Source organism: Rhinolophus sinicus, chromosome 1, assembly GCF_057876585.1.
Source record: "Rhinolophus sinicus isolate RSI-liver-muscle chromosome 1, RSI-T2T, whole genome shotgun sequence".
Lineage (NCBI taxonomy): Eukaryota > Metazoa > Chordata > Mammalia > Chiroptera > Rhinolophidae > Rhinolophus > Rhinolophus sinicus.
The window spans coordinates 210,922,604-210,946,026 of NC_142501.1; the positions used below are offsets into that span (position 1 = coordinate 210,922,604).

At 51.4% G+C, this 23,423-nt stretch overlaps 1 protein-coding gene across 2 annotated transcripts in view; it reads left to right on the forward strand.

Annotated features, from left to right (window-relative positions):
• Window positions 1-23,423, forward strand: part of STK32B (serine/threonine kinase 32B) — a 263,966-nt gene that overhangs the window by 204,263 nt on the left and 36,280 nt on the right. For both annotated transcript variants that reach the window (XM_074321189.2, XM_074321198.2), the window contains exon 5: window positions 12,000-12,037. In XM_074321189.2, the coding sequence (XP_074177290.1) occupies window positions 12,000-12,037 (38 nt within the window). The remainder of the gene's footprint in view (window positions 1-11,999; window positions 12,038-23,423) is intronic.

Here is a 23,423-nt window from a genome sequence, read left to right on the forward strand (position 1 = left end):
GATGGTCAGGCCATGTCAGTGCCATGCCTGCTGTTGACCTTGGCCTGACTGCTAAGGATGTGGCTGTGTGGCAGGAGAAGGCGGTCAGGACTGGGCCACCACTTATGACTCAGACCTTCCTTTTCTCCTCTCCCCTTCCTCTCTCTTCCCTCCTTCCTCTCCTCTCCTCTGCTCTCCCTCCCTCTCCTCTCTGCTCTCTCTTCCCTTCCCTTCTCTTCTCCTCTCCTCACAATCGCTTCCCTCTCCTCCTCTCCTTTCCCCTCCCTCTCTCTCCTTCTTCCCTCTCTCCTTTCTGTCTCATTGCTCCCTGTCTGCCATCTGTCAGACCAAAACACAGAGGGATTTACTCAGAGCACTGACAAGATCCAGGAGCCAGGGACCCTACTTGTCTTAGAAAGGCCGACACTTAGAGAGATTTGCTTCTTTTCTCCTCCATAAGGGCATACAGATCCCTGGGAACTGTCACAAATGTGGCCATTTGTCAGCTTCAGGTTGATGAAAAGGAGACTGGAGGAAGCAGAGGCCCTCACGGAATATTCAGCCCCTTTACAAGTTACTGATCAGTCTGCAGCTACCCCTCCACCCTTGGCCTCCACTCTCCACTCTCCACCCCCCACCCGCCACCCCTCCACCCTCCACTCTCCACCCCTCCACCCTCCACCCTCCACTCTCCACCCCCCACCCGCCACCCCTCCACCCTCCACTCTCCACCCCTCCACCCTCCACCCTCCACTCTCCACCCCTCCACCCTCCACCCTCCACTCTCCGCCACCCCTCCACCCTCCACTCTCCACCCCTCCACCCTCCACCCTCCACTCTCACCCTTCTATCTTTACAGATGAGGAAACTGAGGTTAAGAGAGGTTATGCTACCCAGGAATCGTCTGTTTTAGGTAGACTTAAAGTCCCTTCTAGTGTTGACAGTCTGGGACTCTGGAACTCTTAAACATTTTGGCAACATGCCCCCTTGGACAAAATACTCACAGAGATTGGGCCCTAAAAATAGTAATTCTTAAAATATGAATTCACTATAATGCTCCATGCAGACTACTTTCTAACCAGGGTTCGCACATTCCCAGTGAAATCAGGGAAGGGAACTCCCTCATACCGTGTTTCTACCCTGTGCCCTGCCATCAGCCATGGGTGGGTGGGTGTCGGTGCTGTTTGCTCATTTCCTTTGGCCCCTGATAGGTGGCTGTGGTGTCTGGTTGCTTTTGACCTCTGCTAAAGTAGAGCTCACCTGTCTCTCTCCCGCTTGTCTCACTCCTGCACACATAGTCCTGCGTCAGTCAAGACGTGATTCTTCCCCACCCCCATCACGCCAATCAAACTATATGGGCCCAGGGACTGGGTGGCTATAACAAAATCATGCTAACTGGTTCCCAGAGGAATCAGAGCCCACCACCGGGCCCTGCATTTTAATGAAACTATGTCTGTGTGCCAGAGGCTGAGTCCCCCCCAAATCCTCTCCCGAATGCAGCCTCCCATTGGGAGCCAATTCAGTTATGTGTCTTGCCCCATAAGCAGAGCAGGGCTCCCACTGGGACTTGTCAAAATGCAGGTTCCCAGGCCTAGCCCGCAGAGTCTGAGGCTGTGGCTGGTCTGGGGTGGGGCCTGGGATGCCTCGTGGCTCATAGGGACCCTTGTTTCTGAAGCCACTAGACTCTGGACCAATGCTAAGAGATGGATGGAGAGGAAGCAGCACAGGCAGGCAGGCCTGAGTGCTGGGCCTTTCATCCCTCCAGCTATCCAAACGACTATTGACTGAGTGCATTTCTTGCTGTAGACACGCTGTTCTAGGTCCTGGTGATACAGCTTTGGGGGGAAAACGTCCCTGCTGTCATGGGCTTTGTGTGGTAATCAGGAAAGAGGACCAAAAACAAATCAATAAGGAAATTGTCAGATGGGGAGAAGGGTCTGGAGAGAAATAAAGGAGGGTGAGAAATACGGAGCATTGGGGAGCGGGGTGGTCAGCAGGAGACAGGCAGGGAGTCGCATGGAACACAAGGAAGGGGCCTTCCAGGAGGGACCCCAGGGCAGAGGCCATGGGTGGGGCCTTGCTCAGCGTGGCCACGCTGTGAGTGAGGGGAGGGGAGGTGGGGCCTTCCTGTGCAATGGCTGGAGGGTCGTGAGCAGAGAGCGCCCCCCTCTGGCTGCTGCGATGATGAGGACCGAGGAGGGGGAGGAGGCTGTAGTGGGGAGGGGCATGATCAGGACTTAGAGGGAAACTCATGGTTGTGTCGCGTTTTTCTCCATCCACCTGCAGCTAGTCGTCAGAAAGGAGAATTTAACCAAGGTTTGGGTTTCGTCTGGCAAATGGGCAAGAGAACTGAGGGTGTGGGGGCAGAGCGACCCCCGGTGAGCGACCACAGAATTTGGGCTTGGAGGAGTTGGGAATACGACCTAACAGACAGCGGAAGAGGTGGTGACATCTTTGGCGTGTGGGTGCCAGTGAGCTGGCATACGGATTGTGACAGGGAAGAGCCGGGAACGAGATAACGCAGGACCGTGACCTGGTCCATCCAGGGCTTCTCAGAGGGAGTGGCGGTGGAGCCAGAGCTGACAGATGCATAGAGCTAACAGATGACCAGGCGGAAACGGGGGAGAGCTCCCCGCCCCGGGACGGCGCGCACACAGACCCAGGGGCCATGACGCCGTGCAGGCACGCACAGGTGCGCTGAGTGGCTCTGCCCCCTTGCATCTCTGCCCCACCCGGAAAGTGGGACGGAGAGAGCACTAGATGGGCGTCAGGGCAGCTGGGTGCAGATGTCGCTGCTGCCACTTCATAACTGTGACCATGGGCAAGTCACTTCACTCCTTTAGGCTTCAGTTTCCTTGTCCATGAAAAGAACTTAATGCTGGTTCTCTAAGGCTATTAGGCGGATTAAATGAATCACAGTATGGAAAGGGGTTTTGTGAACTGTACCACTGCATGAATATGAGAGATGGTCATATTTGTTTGGGGGTCGGCTCCTCCGTCTTTCTTTCTGCCCATCCTGTTCCCTCTGAATTCCCTGCTAAGTAGAGGTGGGTTGGGTGGGATGGGGGGGATAATCACCATTTATCAAGCATCTATCAACTATATGCTAGGAACTGAGCTAAGTTCTTTGTGTACATTATTTCATTTTATGCCCATTGTACAGATGAAAACTGAGACCGAGGCAGTAGCAGAGTAAAGATTTGAACCAGTGTTCGTGTGTGAAGGCCTTTCATGTCTTGTCCATTGTCACAGATGGCTTGCAGTCAGCGCAGGGCCGTGGGCAAGCATCCTGTCCCTCCACACACTTTTATTGTTTCCCATCTGCTGTGCAATGGCTACTGCAGAGTGGGATGGCGCAGGGACAGACCGTAGCAATTCAGTGCTCTGAGAGCGACTAGAACGAAGTAACAGTGAACTGGGTGGGTCTGCAAGGGCTTCACGGACCTTTCCTGACCTGCCTGGGAAGGTGACCCCCTAACTGTGTCCAGGGTAGGGTGTTGTTGGGCTCACCCATCCATGAAGGAAGTAATTGATCACAGTGCCTCCTCGAACGTGTTTGTGAATCCTGAAAGCTTCGTAGTCTCCATGAGAGAGACTTCAGAGTAATTAGCTGGATGCAATTGCCTTAGTAACCAAGTTTCCATCCAGGCCCCATGGAGTGGCACAGCTTTGGAACGTTATTAACCAGTGTCAACCATGCTGATGTTTGTTCTTTGCTGGATTAAAGATAAACCAACAGCCCCCAAGCATGGCTGGCCCAGCTGCACTTCCTCTCCCAAAGAATAAAGCGAGAAACGGCTGAGTTGAGTTGCAGCATGGTGTTTTCAGCTGGATGCAAGACAGAACTGCCTGACTACTGTGTGTCCCCAAAAATAAGACCCAGCCAGACAATCAACTCTACTGTGTCTTTTGGAGCAAACTTAATATAAGACCTGGTCTTATTTTACAATAATATAAGACCGGGTATAATATAATATAATATAATATAATACAATATAATATGTAAAATAATACAATATAAGACTGGCTCTTATATTAATTTTTGCTCCAAAAGATGCATTAGAGCTGATTGTCTGGCTAGGTCTTATTTTCGGGGAAACGCAGTAGGTGTGTGTATGTTTAAAAAATGGCTCCCGCGTCTTTAGATCAAGTCATGGGTCTCTAACTGGTACATCCTGACTGTACCATGGACTGACTCTGTGACCTCAGGAAGTGTTAAACTGTGCTCAGCGTCACTCTTATTGTCCAATAAAACAGGGATAGCAATATTGCCTACCTGTATGAGTTTGCTCAGGCCGCCATAGCCAAATACCACAGGCTGGCGGACTGAACAACAGAAATGTATTTTCTCCCAGCCCTACAGGCTAGAAGTCCAAGATGAAAGTGTCAGAGGGTTGCTTCCTCCTGCGGCCTCTCTCCCTGGTGGGTGGATGGCCGTCTTCTCCCTGTGTCCTCACATGGCCGTCCCTCTGTGTGTGTCTGTGTCCTAATCTCATAAGGACCCCAGTCAGATTGGATTAAGACCCACCCTAATGACCTCATTTTAACATAAGTGCCTCTTTTAAGACCGTGTCTCCAAATGTAGTCACATTCTGTGGTCCTGGGGGTTAGGGTTTCAACATAGGATTTTGTGGGGGACACAATGTAGACTGAATAATGGCCCCCCAAAGGTGCCACATTCTAATCCCCCCAAACCTGTGACCATGTATCTTACACAGCAAAGGGGACTTGGCACATGTGATCAAGGGTGGTGAGATGGAAATTATCCTGAATTACCTAGGATGCTCCAGCATAACCACAGGTATTCTCATAAGATAGAGGCCAGAGTGCTGGAGTCAGTAGTAGGAGGTGTGACTACTGAGACAGGAGATTGCGTCGATGTGCGGAGGGGCCAGCGAAGGAACGCGACCACCTCTAGATGCTGAAAAGGCTGGGCGCCTCAGAAGGAGCTCAGCTTTGCTGATACTTGATTTGAAGCCCTGAAGACGTGTTTCGGACTTCTGGCCTCCAGAACTGTGAGAGGACAGATCTGTGTTGTTTGGGGTCACTGAGTTTGTGTAACTCGTTACAGCAGCACAGGACACTCATTCGGGTTGTATGAGGGCAGATAAAGAAGCACATGCGAAGTTGTCTGGAGCAATCAGAGGTGAGGAAATGAGCAAGGTGGGGCTACGCCATCAGGCCGGGACGAGGGAAGCAGGGAGGGGCCGTGGGGCCAGCGTTGGGACTTAAGTACCACAAACTGGGTGGCCTAAAACAACACACATCTATCCTCTTACAGTTCAGGGGTCTGGAATCAAGAGGTTGGCATGTTTGGTTCCTTCCGGGAGCTCTGGGTAAGAACCCATCCCAAACCTCTCTCGTGGCTTCTGGTGCCTCCGGCCAGTCCTTGGCTTATAGATGCGTCGTCCCGGTCTCTGCCTCTGTCGAGGTGGATTGCTGTCTCTTCCCTCTTATTATGAGGACACCAGCCGTTGGATGTAGGGCTCACCCTAACCCAGTATGACCTTGTCTTAACTTAATAGCCTCTGCAAAGCCACCCTTTCCAAATGACATTCCATTCACAGGTACCAGGTAGACACTATTCAACCTACTGCAGCATTCCAGGAGGACATTGCAACTGAGCTGTGCCCTAAAGCCTGTGTCTGGGGATTTATAGGGAGGAGGGCATCGCGCTGAGAGAGGGAGCCGGGAAAGCTGGGGCACCAGAGAACCTGAGGGTGCAGGGATGCCAGGCTGACTGGCCAGATGAGCAAAAGCCCCAACCCAAGGACTCTGAACTCTGGCCTTTGGTCAGTGCCGTCTAAACCCTTGTCCAGGAATGGGCCTGGGGCCAGTGGCAACTGTGCCTTATTTTGAAATGATGTCCTATGCGTTTCCTGGGTTAAAGTGGCACCTCTTTCCCTCTTTCTGGACAAGTACAGTGTTTGGTACTTTTCTTTGGTGCCCTCAGTTGGTGGATGTGAAGGTTAACACGACGTCTCAGGGTTTGCTTTTTATTTCTGAGATTATATTAGGACATGGAATCCCAGAGTCTGGCCACCAGTGCTGTAGGTACCAGGGGACCGTGAAAAGGATTTAATAAGAAGGGACAGGGTCAGATTTATGTTTTGCAAAGCCATTCGGGTCATGTTAAAAAAAGGAACAGCAACCTTATGGGTGAGTGTCGTAATAAAGAAATGTATCCTGAAATACAAACAACGTAATTTTATTTGTCAAATCAGATATTTATTATAAGCTTGCTCCTTGAATTGTTAGTGCCTGGTCTGGATTCAGGGAATTCTAATTCATTTTTCTTCTTGAGTTTTTTTCCCAGACAGAGAACACTGATCTGGTGACAGGCAACATGAGGGCGGGTCTTGTCTACTAACGTGACCTTTGACCCTCGGCGAACAGCTGTTTCTTCATCAGTAAACTAGGAGTAATGATACCTGTCTCTAAGAGCTGTGTCAGAATTAAGTAAGGTGACATAGAAAGTGCTGCCATAGCACCTGATACGGAGTAGCCACACTACATATTAAATCCGTGTTACTTACTCAAAATCATGCCTGGTATGTAACAAGCACTCAATAAAGGTTAGCTGTTCATATTACGTGCCAGTACCGCTATTGACATTAGGGCAGCATGTTGGGAACGTGGGTTAGTACATGGTCCCTGCTCTCCACAGGAAACAGGAGAAAGGAGAAAGAAATCGTACGTAATGGGTAGTAATGATGTATGGTTTCATCACTGTTACCCAGTTTCTAGAAGAACAGTCCATGCCAGTATGGTGAGAGTTTCCAAACTGTGAGAGCCAAGTTCACTAGCTTCCTGTCCCACATCAGCTTGCTGGTGGATGGCTGCAAGGCCCCGTCCAAGCTGCCTAAGACAGAGGTCAACAGCCAAGGTCAGTCCCGCCAAGCCAGCCCACACATGCCTCCGGCCATCGTCCCCAGTGCCATTCTGTTAGTTCAGCCTCAGTCCTGAAATGTAAGATTGTCAGCGTGGAACACTCAGGAAACCCTGCAAAGGGACACATGCAGAAATATCCTCACGGTCCTGATTTGCAGTCTGGATCAGAGCCATTTTTGTGCTGTATATATATATATATATATATATATATATATATATATATATATATATATATTTTTTTTTTTTACAATAGCCCAGCTGACATTTCGTGCTTTGTTTTATTTGGGGCTCGGGAATAATTCAAGGGCAAGTTTTAGAGCCTTGCATACATTTTTTCCATCAAAGAGTCGTTTTGCCCAGCTCTGAAATTATGGACCTGTCCTCAGAAAACATCGTCCCAGCCTTTCCCATCCACTCAATACTTCTCATGCCCTTTCTGGACGGACAAGCCCATTTGCAGCAGCATGACGCGCTATAGCCGTGATACGATCAACGTGAAAAATAGAACTGAAGGAAATGGTCCTGAAACCGGCCAAAAGGCCCTGATAAGACGCTTTGCCATCAAGTGCTATTCTTATTAAATCCCAAGTGACTCAGGCCCTCCATCTTCTCCGGATGGCTTGGCAGGAGTCTGCCTGGTGAGTCTCCCATGAAAGAGGGCTAATTCATTTTGCTAAAGGCTCAGGAATCCGTCCCTGCGTCCCCCCTAGGCCCTCGGAAAGAACAGTGATAGTAACCTCGCCTCATTTATTTCATCACTGCTCATACGCTGGGAACTGTACTAAGCTTGTAGAAATAGCATCTCATCATATGTATTCCCGGCAGCAGGCAGGTAGGGGCAACTATTCCCATTTTCCAGACGAGGAGAAGGAGGCTGAGAGTAAGCGGCCCAAGGTCATCTAGCTGCTGTGTCAGTTTTCTATTGCGGCCTAACAAATGACCACTAGCTTAGCAGCTGAAGACAACGGATTTATTTTCTCACACGTTTCCGTGGGTCAGGAGGCTGGGCACAGCCCGCGAAGCGGCCTCCTCCGCTCAGGGTGTCCCAAGGCTGCAATCCAGTTGCCCACTGGGCTTCGTTCCTTTCTGGACCTTCCTGGCCCTCTTCCAAGCTGTCATGGTTGTCGGCAGAATTCAGTCCTGTGGGACGGAGGTCCCCTTTTCTTTCTGGCTCCTAGAGGCACCTGCGGTCTCTGCCATGTGGCCTGTTCACCATGCGGCTCAGTCTTCAAGGCCAGCAAGGGAGGACGCCTCACTCCATCTGCTAAGACGGGGCCTAGCGTAAGGCAGTTATGGCGTGGAGGTGACACTCTCCACCGTCATCATGCTCCCTCTGCTAGAAGCACGTCACGCGTCAGGTCTTTTTTGTGTGTTTTTGAGTTTAGCATCTTCTAATCAAGCTTTTTTTTTTTTTTAATCAATTAGTTTCAGGTGTGCAAAACAATGTACTCCATAGATGCCTGACCACTGGAGCTGAAGCTGAAGCTGAATAATGATGAATGTCAAAGGGTCAGATCATTTGCCCTCTCGGCCTTCTGTTCCCTCATCTGCAAAATGACATTCTCCCAGGGTTGTGCCTGCTGGACTTTCTTGTCATTCAGAGGTCAGCCCAATGTCACAGCTTCTGAAAGTCCTTCCCTGACCACCTACCCAATGAGGACCCTCTGTTGTTCTCTTTCCTAGACCCTCCAAGCACTTATCCCCGCTTGTGACCACGTCATTTATTCACATGCTTTTTGGCCGGTATCTGCTCCTAGAACACACGCTCCATCTAACTGGGTCTGTCTTGCTCCCTGCTGTCCCCCCAGTGACCCCAGAAGGGACACCCCATAAGCTTGAGAATCACTGATTCCATTCCGTGCTGAGCCAACACAGGAAACACGTTTGCATGTCGGATATTTAATCTGTACCCCAAAGGTAACTGAAGCACAGGCAGAGCTCCCCCTAGTGGGAGGGGGACCGGCATGGGAACCCTGGCAGTCTGCCCCCGAGCAGGATGGCCTGGAGCTGTGGGGTCTAGTTTACCAAGCCCTTCACATCGGTGACCCTGTTTGGTTCTCATAATATCAGAGACGGTGAACGGGGTCCTTTCAGATGGAGATGCGGGTCACAGCATGGTCAGTGGGGGACCTTGGCTGCCAATTGAGACTTGCCCGCCTTCTTCATCAGCTCTCCTTCTGCTCTGTCAGGTGTGGTCGCTTCTTGCGGCTGCCGCAGCAAATGACCGTAAAACAAGTGGCTTCAAACCACATAGGTTTATTATCTCACAGTTCTGGCCAGAAGCCTGAAATTAAGGTGCCAACAGGGCCGTGCTCCAAATGCTCTAGGGAAAATCCTTTCCTGCCTCCTCCAGCTTCTGGTGGCTCCTGGTCCCCCTTGGCTTGTGGCCCCATCACTCCAGTCTCTGTGTCTATCTTCACAAGGCCGCCATGTTTCCTTTGTGTCTGTGTGTCCAAATGTCCATCTCCTTCCTCTTGTAAAGACTCCGGACATTGGATGTAGGACCCACCCTAAACCCAGGCTGATTTCATCTGAGATCCTTCCCGACCTCCATGTGCAAAGGCCTTATTTCCAAAGAAGGTCCCATTACGAGGTCCTGGGTAGACAGAGTTCTGAGGAAGACCCTGTTCACCCCACTAACCAGGTCACCTCGCCTTAGGTCTGCCACCCTCCCAACCTTTATTGGCTCTGGCACCCTGGTCCCTACTGGTCCGAGAGGACTCTGGCCATTCCTTCCCCAGCTGCCCTTGTCCCATCTTCTCCTGGGCTCCATGGCCCCGCTCTCCCTGGCACCTTGGCATCTGTGCCACTTCACCAGATGGCACCGAGCCTGTGTGTCTCCCTCTCCCACTGATTCTGAGCTTCGGGAGGCTCTCTGCCCAGAGCTGCCCAGGTGAGGCATTTGAGAAATATTCATGGAAGGAAAAGGAAGGAGATGGAGGAAGAGGAAGGAGGGAGGGCGGAAGGAGGCGGATAAAGGAGAGAGGAGAGTCGGAAGGGAAGAGGGACAGGCAGAAACCCGGAGACAGGGCACTTTCAGCATCAATGGAGGCAGCAGCCCAGGCTGTGGCCCTTGCAAGTACTTCGGGTTCTTGCTTCCTCGGCCACAGCCACCCCCTCTGTGATCCCCACACCCCAATAAGGTCATCTCAGTGCTAGTGATACAGGACACCCTTTAAAGCAGGACACCATTCGCTGCTGCTTTTCATTTTTGATAATTATTTATTCTCCCTTTTCTCACCTTTTCTTGAGAACCCTACTGGGACCTGCCCTGGAGAGGAACCAGTGTTTGCGGATTTAATCCACAAGCACTTGACTCTGGGTCTTCTGCCTTTTGTTTTAATTTTGTAGGTTCTCAAGTTCTCCCCATGGGGACTCCACTAATAATCCGTCCCTCTGTTCGCCGTGGAGGATTTGTGCACTTGGCCGTGTGGTCCTTTTGCTTCATGCTTGTCCATATTTATGGGCTCCAAAATTCCTAATGAAAATGAACATTTAAATATATAGGTTGAGTGTTTCTTTCATTCCCAAAGCCATAAACATTGCCTCATGTTATTACAAATAACCACTGTGTGCTTTCAGGTAGAATTGCCATTTGATAAACCAGAAACAATTGCTTTCTATTTGGAAGAAAGCCGTCGTTAGTCTCAGAGGATTTGACATTTATCATAAATGAGCGAATGGGGCTCATGTTTCTAAAATCAATGGTTTCATATCGAGCTTTGGACGTGTGTGCATGTTTGTGATAAGCAAGTGGGGGCTCAGGATATCAGCCAAGTTCCTCAAAGGCTGTGCTGCTTTTACACCCACTTCTCCATCCCTCCCTCACTGTGTCCCCTGTGTGTTGACCAGGATTCTCTCCTCCACCAAACTCTACGCAGGCCCCTCTGAATTCTGTTGCAACTAGGCCTCAACTTCCGGCTTCCCTGTTGGTCTGTGCATTGTCCAGTTTTAGCAAGAACCTGCTGAGTCGGTTTAGCTATCCTCCACACCTGAACCAGCGCCTCACGCCTGCCCACCCAGGGGGTGTCTGATCCCCGGGTCCACCTTCAGCAAGAATCCTGTTGGGTCAGTTTAGCCAGAATCCCCCGTCACCCCTGATGTTTCCTCTTAGTACTTTTCCATCCACTGACCCCCCCTCACACACACCCCCCCTTGGCTGTGAATTCCCACTTGTGCGTTGAATGAGATTGAACCTGTTCTATGCTGACGTCTCTTTTCCACTCTTTCAATTGTCCTGAGCACAGTCAGTTTTTCCCACTTTAACTGCCGTCCAGCTCTGAGTTTTCTTTGACAGTATCTACTAGTGACGGGCATCGTGCTAGTCGAGGGGTGCAGAGGCGAAGAAAGCAAAGGCCCTGCCTTTAAAAAGCACACCGTGGATGTGGGGGGGCCTTTGCTATAATGGTGAGGTAGTAGAGCAGAACTTCCCAGAAACTCCCAGCCCAGATTTTGCTGCGTGTGGTTCACTGTGTTATCCTAACAAGGGATTAGCACACGTTCTCCCTGAAGGGCCAGACAATAAGTATTTGCGGCTATGAGAGACACATTAGTCTCTGTTGTATGTTCCTTTTTGTTTTTACTGTATATGTGGTGGTGGGGGAGGGGGATTACAATGCTTGAAAAATGCAAAAGCCCTTCTTATGCGCAGACCCCTACAAAAGCCGGCTGAGGGCTGGGTGTGGCCCGTCTCTGACTGGACAACTCCCTGGCCCTCCCTGAGCCGCAGTCCTCTCTGTGGTGGAGCTGATAACACCTGGGAGGTTTGTACCTAGCGAGGTGGGAGGGCTAAGCTGCATCAGGAAGGGGAAGTGTGTACAATTTCCGGCAGAGGCCACATAATTAAGGAGCAGTCACTCTGGGGAGATCAGAGGCCAGAAATTGTTAAGACCATCCAGGGAAAACAGTATTCACACAATCTACTTGTAGTTCCGGGAAACTGAAAGAAGCAAGAGCTCGGGCACTTCGTTATCACAGTAATTGCTCCCCTGCTCCTTGTGAGGCCTCAGCCAGGGGAGAGAGAGACAAGCTCTCTGGGTGTTGTCAGGCATTGTCCCCAAGTTCATTGTCAAGTGCTTGTCAATAGGCTCCAGGAATCACATTTTCAGCTTCTTTGTTTTCTCTTACAGAGACATCAAGCCAGACAACATCCTGCTGGATGAGCACGGTAAGCCTGTCGTGAATACTTACAGAGACTCTTTCAGGGAGATGTTTGAGGCCCTGGGAAATCAGGATGGAGGGTGGGGGCCTGGTGAGTTGATTTTAACATTGACTGCAAAGCCCTTTTTGGTTTCGACCGTGGTGGATGGACATCTGTGTACATTTCTGGTCGGGGTTCTGCCCTGGTGGGTTGAGTCCAACATATGTGAAGGTTTCACATCTGAAGACACGGTGATTGACGTCCTGGCCTGAGGACGGCAGGGCAGAGGCGGGGATGAGCTAGAGGGTCGGAAAGCCCTGAGTTTTCCACTCCAGCTCCTCCAGCCGTGAACCTGTAGCTTCAGAAAAGCCACTCAGCTGTCTCAGCTTCAGTGCCATCTTCTGTAAAACAGGGGCAATGGTGCTCACCTTTCAGATTGTCCTGGGGATCAGGTGGAATAGTGTATGGCTGGCAAGTCAGAAATCAATAATGGATAACCTGCTCCGCCTTGCTCAGCCAGGCTTCTCAGGCTTTCTTGTGCACATGGAGCCTGGCCATCGTGTTACACTGATTCAGTCAGTCTGAAATGGGGCCTGAGATCCTGCATTTCTAACACCTCCGAGGTGAGGCCGACTTTGCTGGTCCATTTTGAGAAGCAAGGCTCCATGTCAGTGGCTCTCCAACTTTAGTCTATGGGACTCCTCTGGGGGACTTGGTGACAATCAACGCTGGACCCTGTCCTGCTTCACTGAGCCTGGGCCTCTGTTCTGGGTCAGCCCCAGGGAGGTGATGTCCCCACAAGTCAGGACCACAGGTCTAAGGCACGGCCTGACACGGCACAGCTCGGCTGACCTGGCAGTTCCCTGCAGCCATTGCCATTGGCAGCTGTGCGGCCAACCATCGGAGCAGCCTTGAAGACTAAATTCACTGATTGCTTCAGGGGTTCATCTCCAAGGGCTTTCAGGAGGGTGGGCTGGAGTGAGCGCTGGGGATTTTTCTGAGGTGCTGCTGAGTCGTTCAGGGGTGAGCCTGCTGCCTCGTAGCCCCTCTGGACCCCCTCCCCACACCAGCAGGCTGAGGCTGTGGCTCCTTCTCAAATCCCCTCTAGGACCCCAGATGTGCTGGCCGTGTCTCAGGAGGCATGTCTGGTTGCATAAGCCCCTTGGTATTGGGAGGTGGAACAGGAGTAGTAGATGGGACTATCTGGGTTCAAATCTCCTGCCAGATGCTGAAAGCAAACTGAGTACTTTGGGGCAGTGGGTTGAAATCTCTGTGCTCCTGAGTGGAAGGTCAAGTTTGGCCTGAAGATGCTAGCGGAACTGGGCAGAGCTCAGGATGCAAATTAGGGTCCCTAGTTTGTATGTAAAAGTCAGGATCCCCAGATGTGGAGCTGAGCGGACTCCCTAACTAGCTGTGTGTCCTTGGGCAAGTCTCTTCACCTCTCTGAGTCTTGGCCTTCCCAGCAGTAAAACAGAAGTAATACCACCTTGCAGGGTGGTGAAGGTCTAAGACGAGACAATGAAAGTTAGCTGCCACTGCGGCACCATGACATAAAAGGTGCCCGGAAAGACTTATATTACTCAGTCTCTCCCAGTCCCTTCTCGGCTCAGGGCAGGGCAAGGTCAGATCACAGAAGCAGGGGAAGTGGAGGTGAGAAGAGGCACAGGCTGGGTTATGCAGGACCCAATGGCAGTGCTGTCTGGAAAGGCGAGGGTCCAGAGGGCAGATTCTGGGCAGGATCCTCAGGGCCCTGCCCTAATAACTGAGAGACACCATTTAACAAAGACCTTGCGGACTCCGGACAGCTGCCCAGAAGCAAATTTAAGGCGGGAACACAAGGTAACAGGAATAATTCAGCCATTTCATCTGTGAGGAAAGGAGACTCAGAGAGCATGTGGGGTACCCCAGGCCTGACTGACGCCAGAGCTCCTCAGAGCCCACCCTCAGGGCTCCCAAAGCTGCTGCTCGGAAGTCACAGGCGCGCAGGGCAGGCGGCTGGCACCACCACCTTCCCTGTGCTTCCTCATTCTGGAGCTCTGGGGTCTCTGTCCCTGCCCACCTCCCTTCCTGCACTTGTTCGCAGCCTCTCGCCTCAGCCCTGTCTCGCTTTCCTTCCAGGTCACCTCCCCACTCGCTGAGCCCCCCATCCTTCCCCACCTCTCACCTGGCTTACCCGGAGTCCTCACCTTGCCTCCTGGTTCTGCAGCGTCCCACACACTCCCCACGGGCCCTCCCTTCTCTTCTCTAAGTTCCTATTTCATCAAGTATCTCTGTTCAGGATTGGGACATAATGCTGCGTACACTATTTTACACTAAGGAATAAATGGCTTGTACCCCCACCCCTGCCTAGCATCCAACAAGTACCTTTACAGGCAGTGCAGAAAGCAAATTTAGGAGCAGGGAATTCTCAGAAAACACAAGTCCCCTTCCCTAGGAGAGGACGAGAACGGAGCCAGTGGCCGCGGTCCTCCGTTCCCTGATTTATTATACGGCCAGAGACGCTCATCAGCTTTTAAATGTTTTTTTCCTTAGTCATTGTTGCTCTTTTTTCTCCAGCTTTACTGAAGGATGACTGGGAATTTGAGCTTTTGTATATTTCAGTTGTACAATGTTAATCAAGTTAATTAACATATGCGTCACCTCACACAGTTACCTTTTTGTTATGTGAGGGGAGAGCATTTCAGATTGACCCTCATAGTAAATTTCAAGTAGACAATCTAGTCATGACTGTATATAGTCACTACAGTAACGACTACTGTGGACAACACAGTATCACTCACTCAGTCACCACGCGGTCCTTAGAGCCCTAACCCCTTGCTGGCTGTGTCACAAAACAGTTTACAACATAGACAACTGTGTGCTGCTGTTTGAAATGGTTCATCATCAGTCTCATTAAGTGTTTTCTTAATGAGAACATGTTGGTTGGCCATGTGTACAGTGAAATATAAACATAATTAAATAAGCGCATTAGTATTTTATTAATAATGTTCAAAACCTGCTGCTTACCCAAAATCCAAGACTCTCCCAGAAGCTTCTCTGTTGGCCCAGTGTCTGCTCTGCCCTCTGACCCTTCAGGCTGGGTGTCCTTCCCCAGCAGGGGCGCTTTCCTTCTGCTCTGAGGGGGGGTCTCTGCACCAGCAGCAGAGCGGAGAGACACCAACCTGGAGGTGAAGGCGAGTGAAGGAAAATAAGAGTGTCCTGGGAGAGGATGGGGAGAAGAGTTGAGTGTGCTTTGGGGCTGAGAGCAAAGAGCTGGAGGAAACGGGGTGTTTAAGCTGTCGAGGGGAGGGTGGTGCATTAAGACTGGGTAAGGAATGGCCACGTGGTTTCAATGGCACAAACAAGAAGCATCAGGTGAGCTCCCAGGTCTGCGGGTTAAGCGTTTGTAGGCAAGGCCTGCTCCTAAGACTGAGGTCAGGTGGGCTCAGCCATGTACCTGGTGATGTTGGCTGTGCTCCCTCGCCCGTCTGAGGGTCGACTGGCTGTCAGCTGGTACACCATGGCCATGGCTGCCTGACTGGGAGACTCAGCGCTGCCCCTTGGGGTCCCCATGTGACAGGTCACCCCGCATGGCCTCAAATGGTGATAGCAGAAGCCAGAGCAGGGAAAGCCCATTTACTGTAGCCTCCACCTGTGTCCCATTGCTGCCATCCCACTGGGCAAAGCAAGTCACATGACCCAAACGAGAGTGGCGGGGCACTGCAAAGTTACCTGGCAACAGGGGCGATAGAGAGGGGGAGGAACTGTGGCAATCAGTGCCGTCCTCTAGAAGAGGCCAGTGGAAATGGAACTCTATGTTTACTCCTATAAACACAGGTGGGCAGGTTGCTCTTTTCCGTATGGGAGCTCGACTTCCCAAAGGTGGGCAAAGAGATGAGAGTCAAACAGAAGGGCAGCACCTGCGTTTTTGCCTAGGGTGTCACTGAGGGCCCTTGTTCACTGCCCATGTAGCTCTGTCCTCTTCTGTACTCAGGAAAGGGATTCCTTCGTCTTTGCAGGCATCGTGCTAGCTGACCGAAGGACACAGAGCCCCCGTGGTTGAGGATCTCATTGTCTGCAGGACCTCAGCCATGGCTGCACGGCCCCCAGGGACTATAAAAACTACCCATGTCAAGGGCCCACCCACAGAGGTGCTCATGTGCTTCATCCTGCCAGAGAGTGCTGGCTGGTAGGATTTTTAAAGTTGCCTGGTGGTGCCAAGGTGGAGCCAGGGCAGAAGGAGTAACAGAAGAGTAAACAGGTGATTCTGACCCAGCAGGGTCAGTGCTGGCCCTGGCAGGGGTGGGGTATGCGAGAGCAGAAGGTCAGCGAGGCCTGGGAGGGTGAGGGGGCCTTCCTCAAGGAGAGGCTGTTCCTGTTGGATCCTGCAGCATCAGGGGGGTCCACAGAGCATTTGGGGGCATGATATTCCAGAAGGCAAAGGAGAAAGCGCCTCTGGCAGGAGGGCACGAAGACCCCCATGTTTTTCCTTTTCCACAACAAGGCCTGTGAACTTACTCTATTTTCTGTATTCGGATGTTTGTCTTCACACTCCAGGCCGCTACTCCCCTGCCCTGATCACCCCAGGGCCAGGTACCAGACCCCAAAACAGCCTCTGCCCCAGAGCTCCTGAAATCATTCAGACTAGCCAGTCCTAAGACTGCTTGCCTTTCCTTGCCCTTTCCTTCCCACAGAAGCCACCAGAAAGGCTCTTGCCCACCTTTCCCCGCCCCTCTGCCTCATGACTGACCTGGGCTTCTCCGTGTGTCCCCTCAGTGGTGTGGCATGCCCCCCTCTCGGTAACTGAGTAACAAGCTATTATTTCAATGGCAATTGTCTCCTAACCTGTTGGCTTCACTATGCCTCAAATTTCCTCTTAATAGACTATATTTGAGAGCACTCACTAATTGGACTTATTTCGAAGAATCGCCTCTCCATCTGTCACCAACATATTTGTTGATAAATGTGATGACTGCTCCCCCAAATGGCAGTGGCCAGCAGCATTGACACCCACTTCTCCCTTGTCAAAACATTTACAGGCGCGCTCCATCATGCCAGAAGGAAGAGGCTCCGGGAAACGAACAAACTCCCAGCCTCCGAAGCAGGGAGAGGAGCAGCTGAGAAGGAAGTGGGGGGAGCCAAGACAAGTCGGGGGCAGAGGCCGTTCTGCTAAGTCTGGGGAGCCGGGCAGGAGGGTCATTATTCTCGACGGGGTTCCAGGAGTTTGAGGACAAAGCATAGGAATGCCGTTTAAAGCAATTCTGAGTGTCTTTGGTGGGGAAGGTTGGGATGTGACTTTTTTCAGAAGGCTGCAGGAAGGGAAGTTTTTACTACAGTTCAGTGCCATGGGAGAGTCCTACAGTCCTGAAGACCCGCGGGTGGGCAAGAGCCTTTCTGGAGGCTTCTGTGGGAAGAAACAAGTGAGACAGGGCAAGCAGGTTTATGACCAGCTAGTCTGAATCATTTCAGGGGCTCTGGGGCAGAGGGGCTGTCCTGGGTGTCTGGTACCTACCTGGCCCTGAGGTGATTAGAACCCTGAGGGTTCCCCAGTAAATAGCCCCTGTATTATCTTCCTAGAGCTGCTGTAACAAAGTCCCATAAACCCGAGGCTTAACAACAGAAAGTCATTGTCTCGTAGTGGACAGGCTGGAAGTCTGAGATCACGGTGTCAGGTAGTCCCCTGGCACAAGTCCCCTGGCTTGTGGCTAATTCCATAATTCCAGCCTGCTCATGACATTCTCCCCATGTGTTCTGTGTCCAAATTTGTGCTTTTTGTCAGGACACTCATTGTATTGGGTTAGAGGCCCACTGTACTCCAGTGTGACCTCCTCTTAGCTAATTCAATCTGCAACAATCCTATTTCCAAATAATGTCCCATTCAAAGGTCCTGGGACTGGAGGTTAGGACGTCAATCTGTAAATCGGGGGGAGGGTCCGCAAATCAGCCTATCACAGCCCTGTCTTCCTCATGTGGAGTTTTAACAAATCAAAAGTCAAACAAGAAAGGGGCAGACAGAGGCCTAGATATCACCTTCATTGCTGATAAAAGCTTGAATCTGTGTGAGTCAAAAGGACCCCAAGAGAGAGGCTTCACCACGCAAACCCCCACCTCAGTGGGGGTGAGGGGCTGCCAGGGTAAAATTTAGAGTGTGAAGGACCAGAGGGGTCCTGCGCTTGCTAACGGGAACTGGGGCAGAGCTGAGCTGAGCAAGGCTGGTTTCTTCATCCCAAATTGACCCTTTGCCTAATCACCCCACCCCACTAGGGTGGGGGAAGAAGATGTGGACAGGGGCTGAGAATGTACTTAGGTCAAGCCCTTCCTTGTCACATTGTGTCTGTCTCTGCTAACACTGGGTCCAGATTCCAGCTCTGCCTGGTAATGATCATCTTAATTGCTCACCGTTTCTAGAATAGTGTAGGATACTGGGCTGGAGACACGTACGGCCTGGCCCCTGGCTTCACGAAGCACATTTGTGTGAAGAAGAGTGTTATACCCTGGAGTGAGTCAGAGGAAGTGACCAGGAGCCTGTGGGGAAAGCAGTGGTCATGCCATCCCATGACCCAAGGTGGAGGCAGCGCCATCACTGGGCAGCTGCATGTCCTTAGTTCCTCTTATCGGCCTGGGCTTGAGTGTCCTCAAGAGAAATAGGGCTTTGGGGTCAAACCTGCTTGGAGCTTGATTTCTGGGCGTAGGACTCTAGGCTAGATAGTCACTTTCTCAGCTGCTCACACCATACAAGAAGGTGACGAGACAGTGTTAACAGAAGTCCTGTCTCAGCAAAAACCCCCTTCTATCAAGCTGACTTATCTTTGGCTCTGTCCCCAAAATGGCCTCTGCTTTCTTTCCACCTTCCAAATCTCCCCAAGTGCATCTCTTTGACAGAACCTAAATCTTCCAGAACTCTAGCTGCAAGAGAGTCAGGGAATTTGGTTCCCTTCTTTCTGTCCCTTGTGATACAGGAGGTAGGAAAGCACTGAGTGGAAAAGAATGCTGAATGTCAAATGGTAGTCTAGCATGGTACCTCCTTGCGAAGAGGGGGTCATGGCTGGGAAAGTATTATAAAGCCACTCTACAAATGTTATTCGTTGTGATTAATACAATTACATAAAATTACATGCCCAATACAGACAGTGGGCGGGAAGTATATGGGCCAGGTACCATTTAATGCTGCAGTAGCTAATTAACCCAGAAGTCTAGTGGCTTAACATTAAGAACCATGCAAGTAGAGAAAAGAGGAAGGAAACAGAATTGTTGAGCTCTCTCAAAAGACTTGGGTGAGGTGGTTTCCATGCAGCATTGAATCAAGTAGGCTGCAAATGCCCAGCTAGTTTTGTGAAGTCATGATGCATCCTGGGAAGGTGCTGAAAATGGTGGGGTGGGGTGGAGCGGAGTACCCCAAATCTCAGCAAAGTTGCTCAGGAATTCCCAGGAGCTTTGTGTTTCTTTGTATACCTGGATGCTTTATACTGTTCCCCTCTGCACAGGGGAGCCTGGAGCACGCAAACTGTTTTGAAGGCCCTGCCTTCCCACCCTATGGCTAAGACATGGGAAAAGATCAAGCCCAATGGAACGGAAGGAAATCAGAGGGTCATTTCCTTCCTTATCAGGCATGGCCGTGCTCCAAAACAGGCAACCGTCCTGCTGCTGGAAGCCGATGAAGCCTGGACAAGCTTGTGCCAGGGGATTTGATTTGGTTTCTTTTCATTTTGTTGTTGTCCTGTGATAAATTCGCTGTGATCTCCGTGAAGATAAGGGGGAGAGGAAAGTGCCCAGGGCATGCGATCCTGTGTGGAAGCCAGGCAGCCAGCATTACATCACACCATGTCCCAGAAGTACAAGTATTCTGAGCAGTGAGCACAGGGGCGGTGGGGGCGGCTGGGCCCATAGCCCGGTTTCATCTCTGTGGACTTCCGGCTCCTTGCTTCCATCAGCTCCACTCTGATCTCTGGCTTAGGCCTGACTGTAGACCATGTAAACCAGCCAAGGTGGGGACAAGTTCCCAGGAGAGGACTCCAAATTCAAGTGTGATGAGAGGGAAACAAAGCAGAGAGTCGGGAGATCAGGTGTGGCCGCTGATAGGCTGGCTGCCCTTATCCTGTCTCCTGGTCTAGCTCCCTCTAGTGGGCGCTACCTGAACACCCACTCCCAGGGAGACGTGGCAATGCGACTGCCTGGCTTCCAGGGGACAGATATAGAGAGATGCACTCTGCGTCTAAGCTGGGCCTGCCCTTCAGGGGTGACTGTCGCCTCTGCGCAGACCCATCGTCTCCCAGATTGTGGCCTCGCAGGGCCCAGTGAGATAACAGCACCTGTCCTCATTCAATAACACCCACAAGACGTTATTTCATTACGGGGGCTGAGAGGGGAGAAGGGAAGGGAAGGGGTATGGGGGTGTAGGAATAGACATTGCGCCGTGTTCTGCAGAAGAAGAAATGAAAATGCGGCAACATTCAGGAGGGCTTTGGGGTAAGTCAGGAAGGTGCTAGAATCAGCCTGTGGAGTCTGTGTTGCTGGGACTCTGTGGTGCGTCTCTGCGTTGGCAGTTACAGCCCCCCTGGGGGTGTGGATGGGACTTGAGCCCCGTGGGACCGCCATCGTCCCTGTCCCCCCAATGCCATGATGCAGTTGCAAGCCCCCCTCCCTCCCACAATGCACACAGAGAGGAAATGCTCAATAACTAATTGCTGAATGAATGAAGAAACGAGTGAGAATCCTTCAAAGTCACAGGGATGTCTTGTCCTTTTAGACTCAGAAAATAGCCCAAGTTACAGCTCCTTGTGGTGCCAGTCCTGGTGCACCAGTGGGCACGAAAACCATGCAGCGGGTAGCTGGGCCCCACCATCTGAGGGCAGACTGAAAAAGTGAGTTGGGATAGACTTAAACGTGCAAAATCGAAATGGAATGTTGGCAACTCCTGTAAATATCGTGGCCTCTCTCAGCCGTAAAGAGTGAAGGAATGTGATAGCATTTGCTCACCGTAGCTCTTTAATTCAGTGTTTTATTTGGTTGGTCAGTCAGTCAGTCAACAAATACTCGGTGAGTACCTTTGCCAGGCCAGGCCATTGCTAAGGTACTGGGGACATAGACATGAACAAGGCAGGATTCTTGGCTTCAAGGTGACAGATACTGTATGGTGGATGCTAAGATGGGAATGACAGTGGAGGAGAGTGAGGGTCCAGGGGAGAGGCCTAAACCAGTCTGCTATGGACTAAATGTTTGCCCCCCACCCACCCAGTTTATGTGTTGAAGCCTCAATCCCCAGTGTCCCAGTGTGATGGTATTTGGAACTGGTGCCTTTGGGAGGTAACTGGGTTTGGACAAGATCATGGGGTTAGAGCCCCCATGATGGGGTTGGGGCGCTGTAAGGGGAGGAAGGGATTAGCGAGCTCTCTCTCTCTCTCTCTTTCTCTCTCTCTCCACCATGTGAGGACACAGCAAGAAAGCTGCTGTGTAAACTAGGAAGTGGGCCCTCACCAAAAAACCCACCATGATCTCAGATCTCCAGCCCCCAGGACCATAAGAAAGAAATGTTTGCTGGTTCAGCCAGCCAGTCTGTGGCATTCTGATATAGCAGCCCAAGCTCACTCAGACCAGTCAGGGATGCCACACGCTGGTAGTGAGTGTCCTGTTAGTGGAAGTATGCAAGCAAAGGCGAGATGTTACATATATCAATAATACAACTTCTTGAAGAATGAATGGAAGTCCACCAGGCAGAGGAGAGGGAAAAGCACCCAAATGGAGTCAAAGGCTTGGAGGGGAGGTGGATTTCCGTGCGTTCAGAGAAAGAGGAGCGTGGCTGGAGTATAGGGCAGGGAGTAGGACTATTGATGACTGATGCTCATTGACACTCGTACCAATGCGTTTCATGCAATGTCCTGGGTTTTGAATGTTTTCAATGTATAAAAAGCAAATAGCCTAAAATTCAGTGCACATTGGCACATTTTGTAGTCAGCCAATTTCTGTTCCCCCGAGAAGGAATGCGTAGGAGACCTTGTACGGCACTAGTTTTCACTTTCTCTTAATTTACTCAACCGTGAAAGGGAGCTCATGGGGAAGTTACAGTTCATCAATTAGAGCGGTTCACAGAAACCAGAAGTGGAATTCTGCCATCTGCTGCGCCTGCTGTGCGTGTAACCAGCAGGGCTGTCCCCTGGGCTCTGAAGGGAAACCCCTGCTCCCTGGAGGCCAACTGCAGTTTCCCCCATCTCCTCTGCATGACCTGGGACAGGTCCCTGGGCTCTGGAAGTTCAGGTGACTCTTCTGTAAGATGAAGGTATTGTACCCTCTGGACAACAGTACTTCAAGGATTAGCGTAGATTTGTTACCAGTGGTGGACCAGTAACACAGCCCTAAGTAACAGCGGCTTCAACTAGACAGGGCTGCATTTCTGTCCTTTATCAGCCTCCCAGCTTAGGCCCCGGCCCCTATAATCCAGTCACAGCAGCCAAAGTGGTGTTGAAGAGTGAGTCGGATCCTGTCATGCTTCCCAAACCCCTCTCATTTGGAATAAAAGCCACCATCCTCACCACGGCCCTGAGGCCTTGTGCAGCCTGCACCCCCAACACCCCCGAGCTCCGAGCTCCAAGCTCCTCGCTGGTCCCTGCAGCCCCTTGTGCTGGCCACTCCTCTGCAGCTCCATCCTCCCAGCAGTCCGGTGGCTCCCTGCCTCTCTTCTTCCTGTCTTTGCTCACATGTCACGTCCCTAACCAGCCTGGTTAATGCTTACAACTACCTACAAGGTACTTACTAATATTAGCTCCACTCTCCAGATGAGGAATCAGGCTTTCAGAGTGAACTAACCTGTCCAATCTCATAGCAAGTGGCCCTATCAATCGAGACACCAGCAGTGTGTGGCAAGGAACAAAAAGCCCAACTCAAATGGTCCTAAGCAATAAAGGGCGTTTTTCAGCTGGTTCAGCTGAAGTTCAGGGGAAGGCAGCTTCAGGAAGGGCTTGATCAGGCTCTGGGCACCATTTCTCTGCTCTCCTTGCAGCTCCAGCTTCTCCATGGGTAGGCTTCATCTTAAGGCTGCCTTTCTTTGGGGCAGCACATGGCTTCTACAGTTCTGGGAGGGTGATATCCCCACATTACCCTGGCCAAAGACAGAGAATATCATTTTAAGTAGTTCCTGAAAAAAAAGAGAGAAAACGTCCTTTCATGGACCCCTTGGAAAATCATCTCCCCAATTTTCATTGGCCCCAGTTGGGCCATACAGCTAGTCAAAACAAAGCTGAGACCCAGACCGAGGCTGGCTCCGAGTCTGTGCACCCAACCACTGCGCTGCACTGCCTTTCGGCAGATGGGACCGTGGATGGCTGAACAGGACGGACGCTCATCCCAGCCGTGGAGGCTGGAGCTCACAGGGATGCTACCTGGGTGAGGACACTGTGGGTCTGGCCAGGAAAGGCTCCCAGCAGAGGCCTGGCCAGGTGAC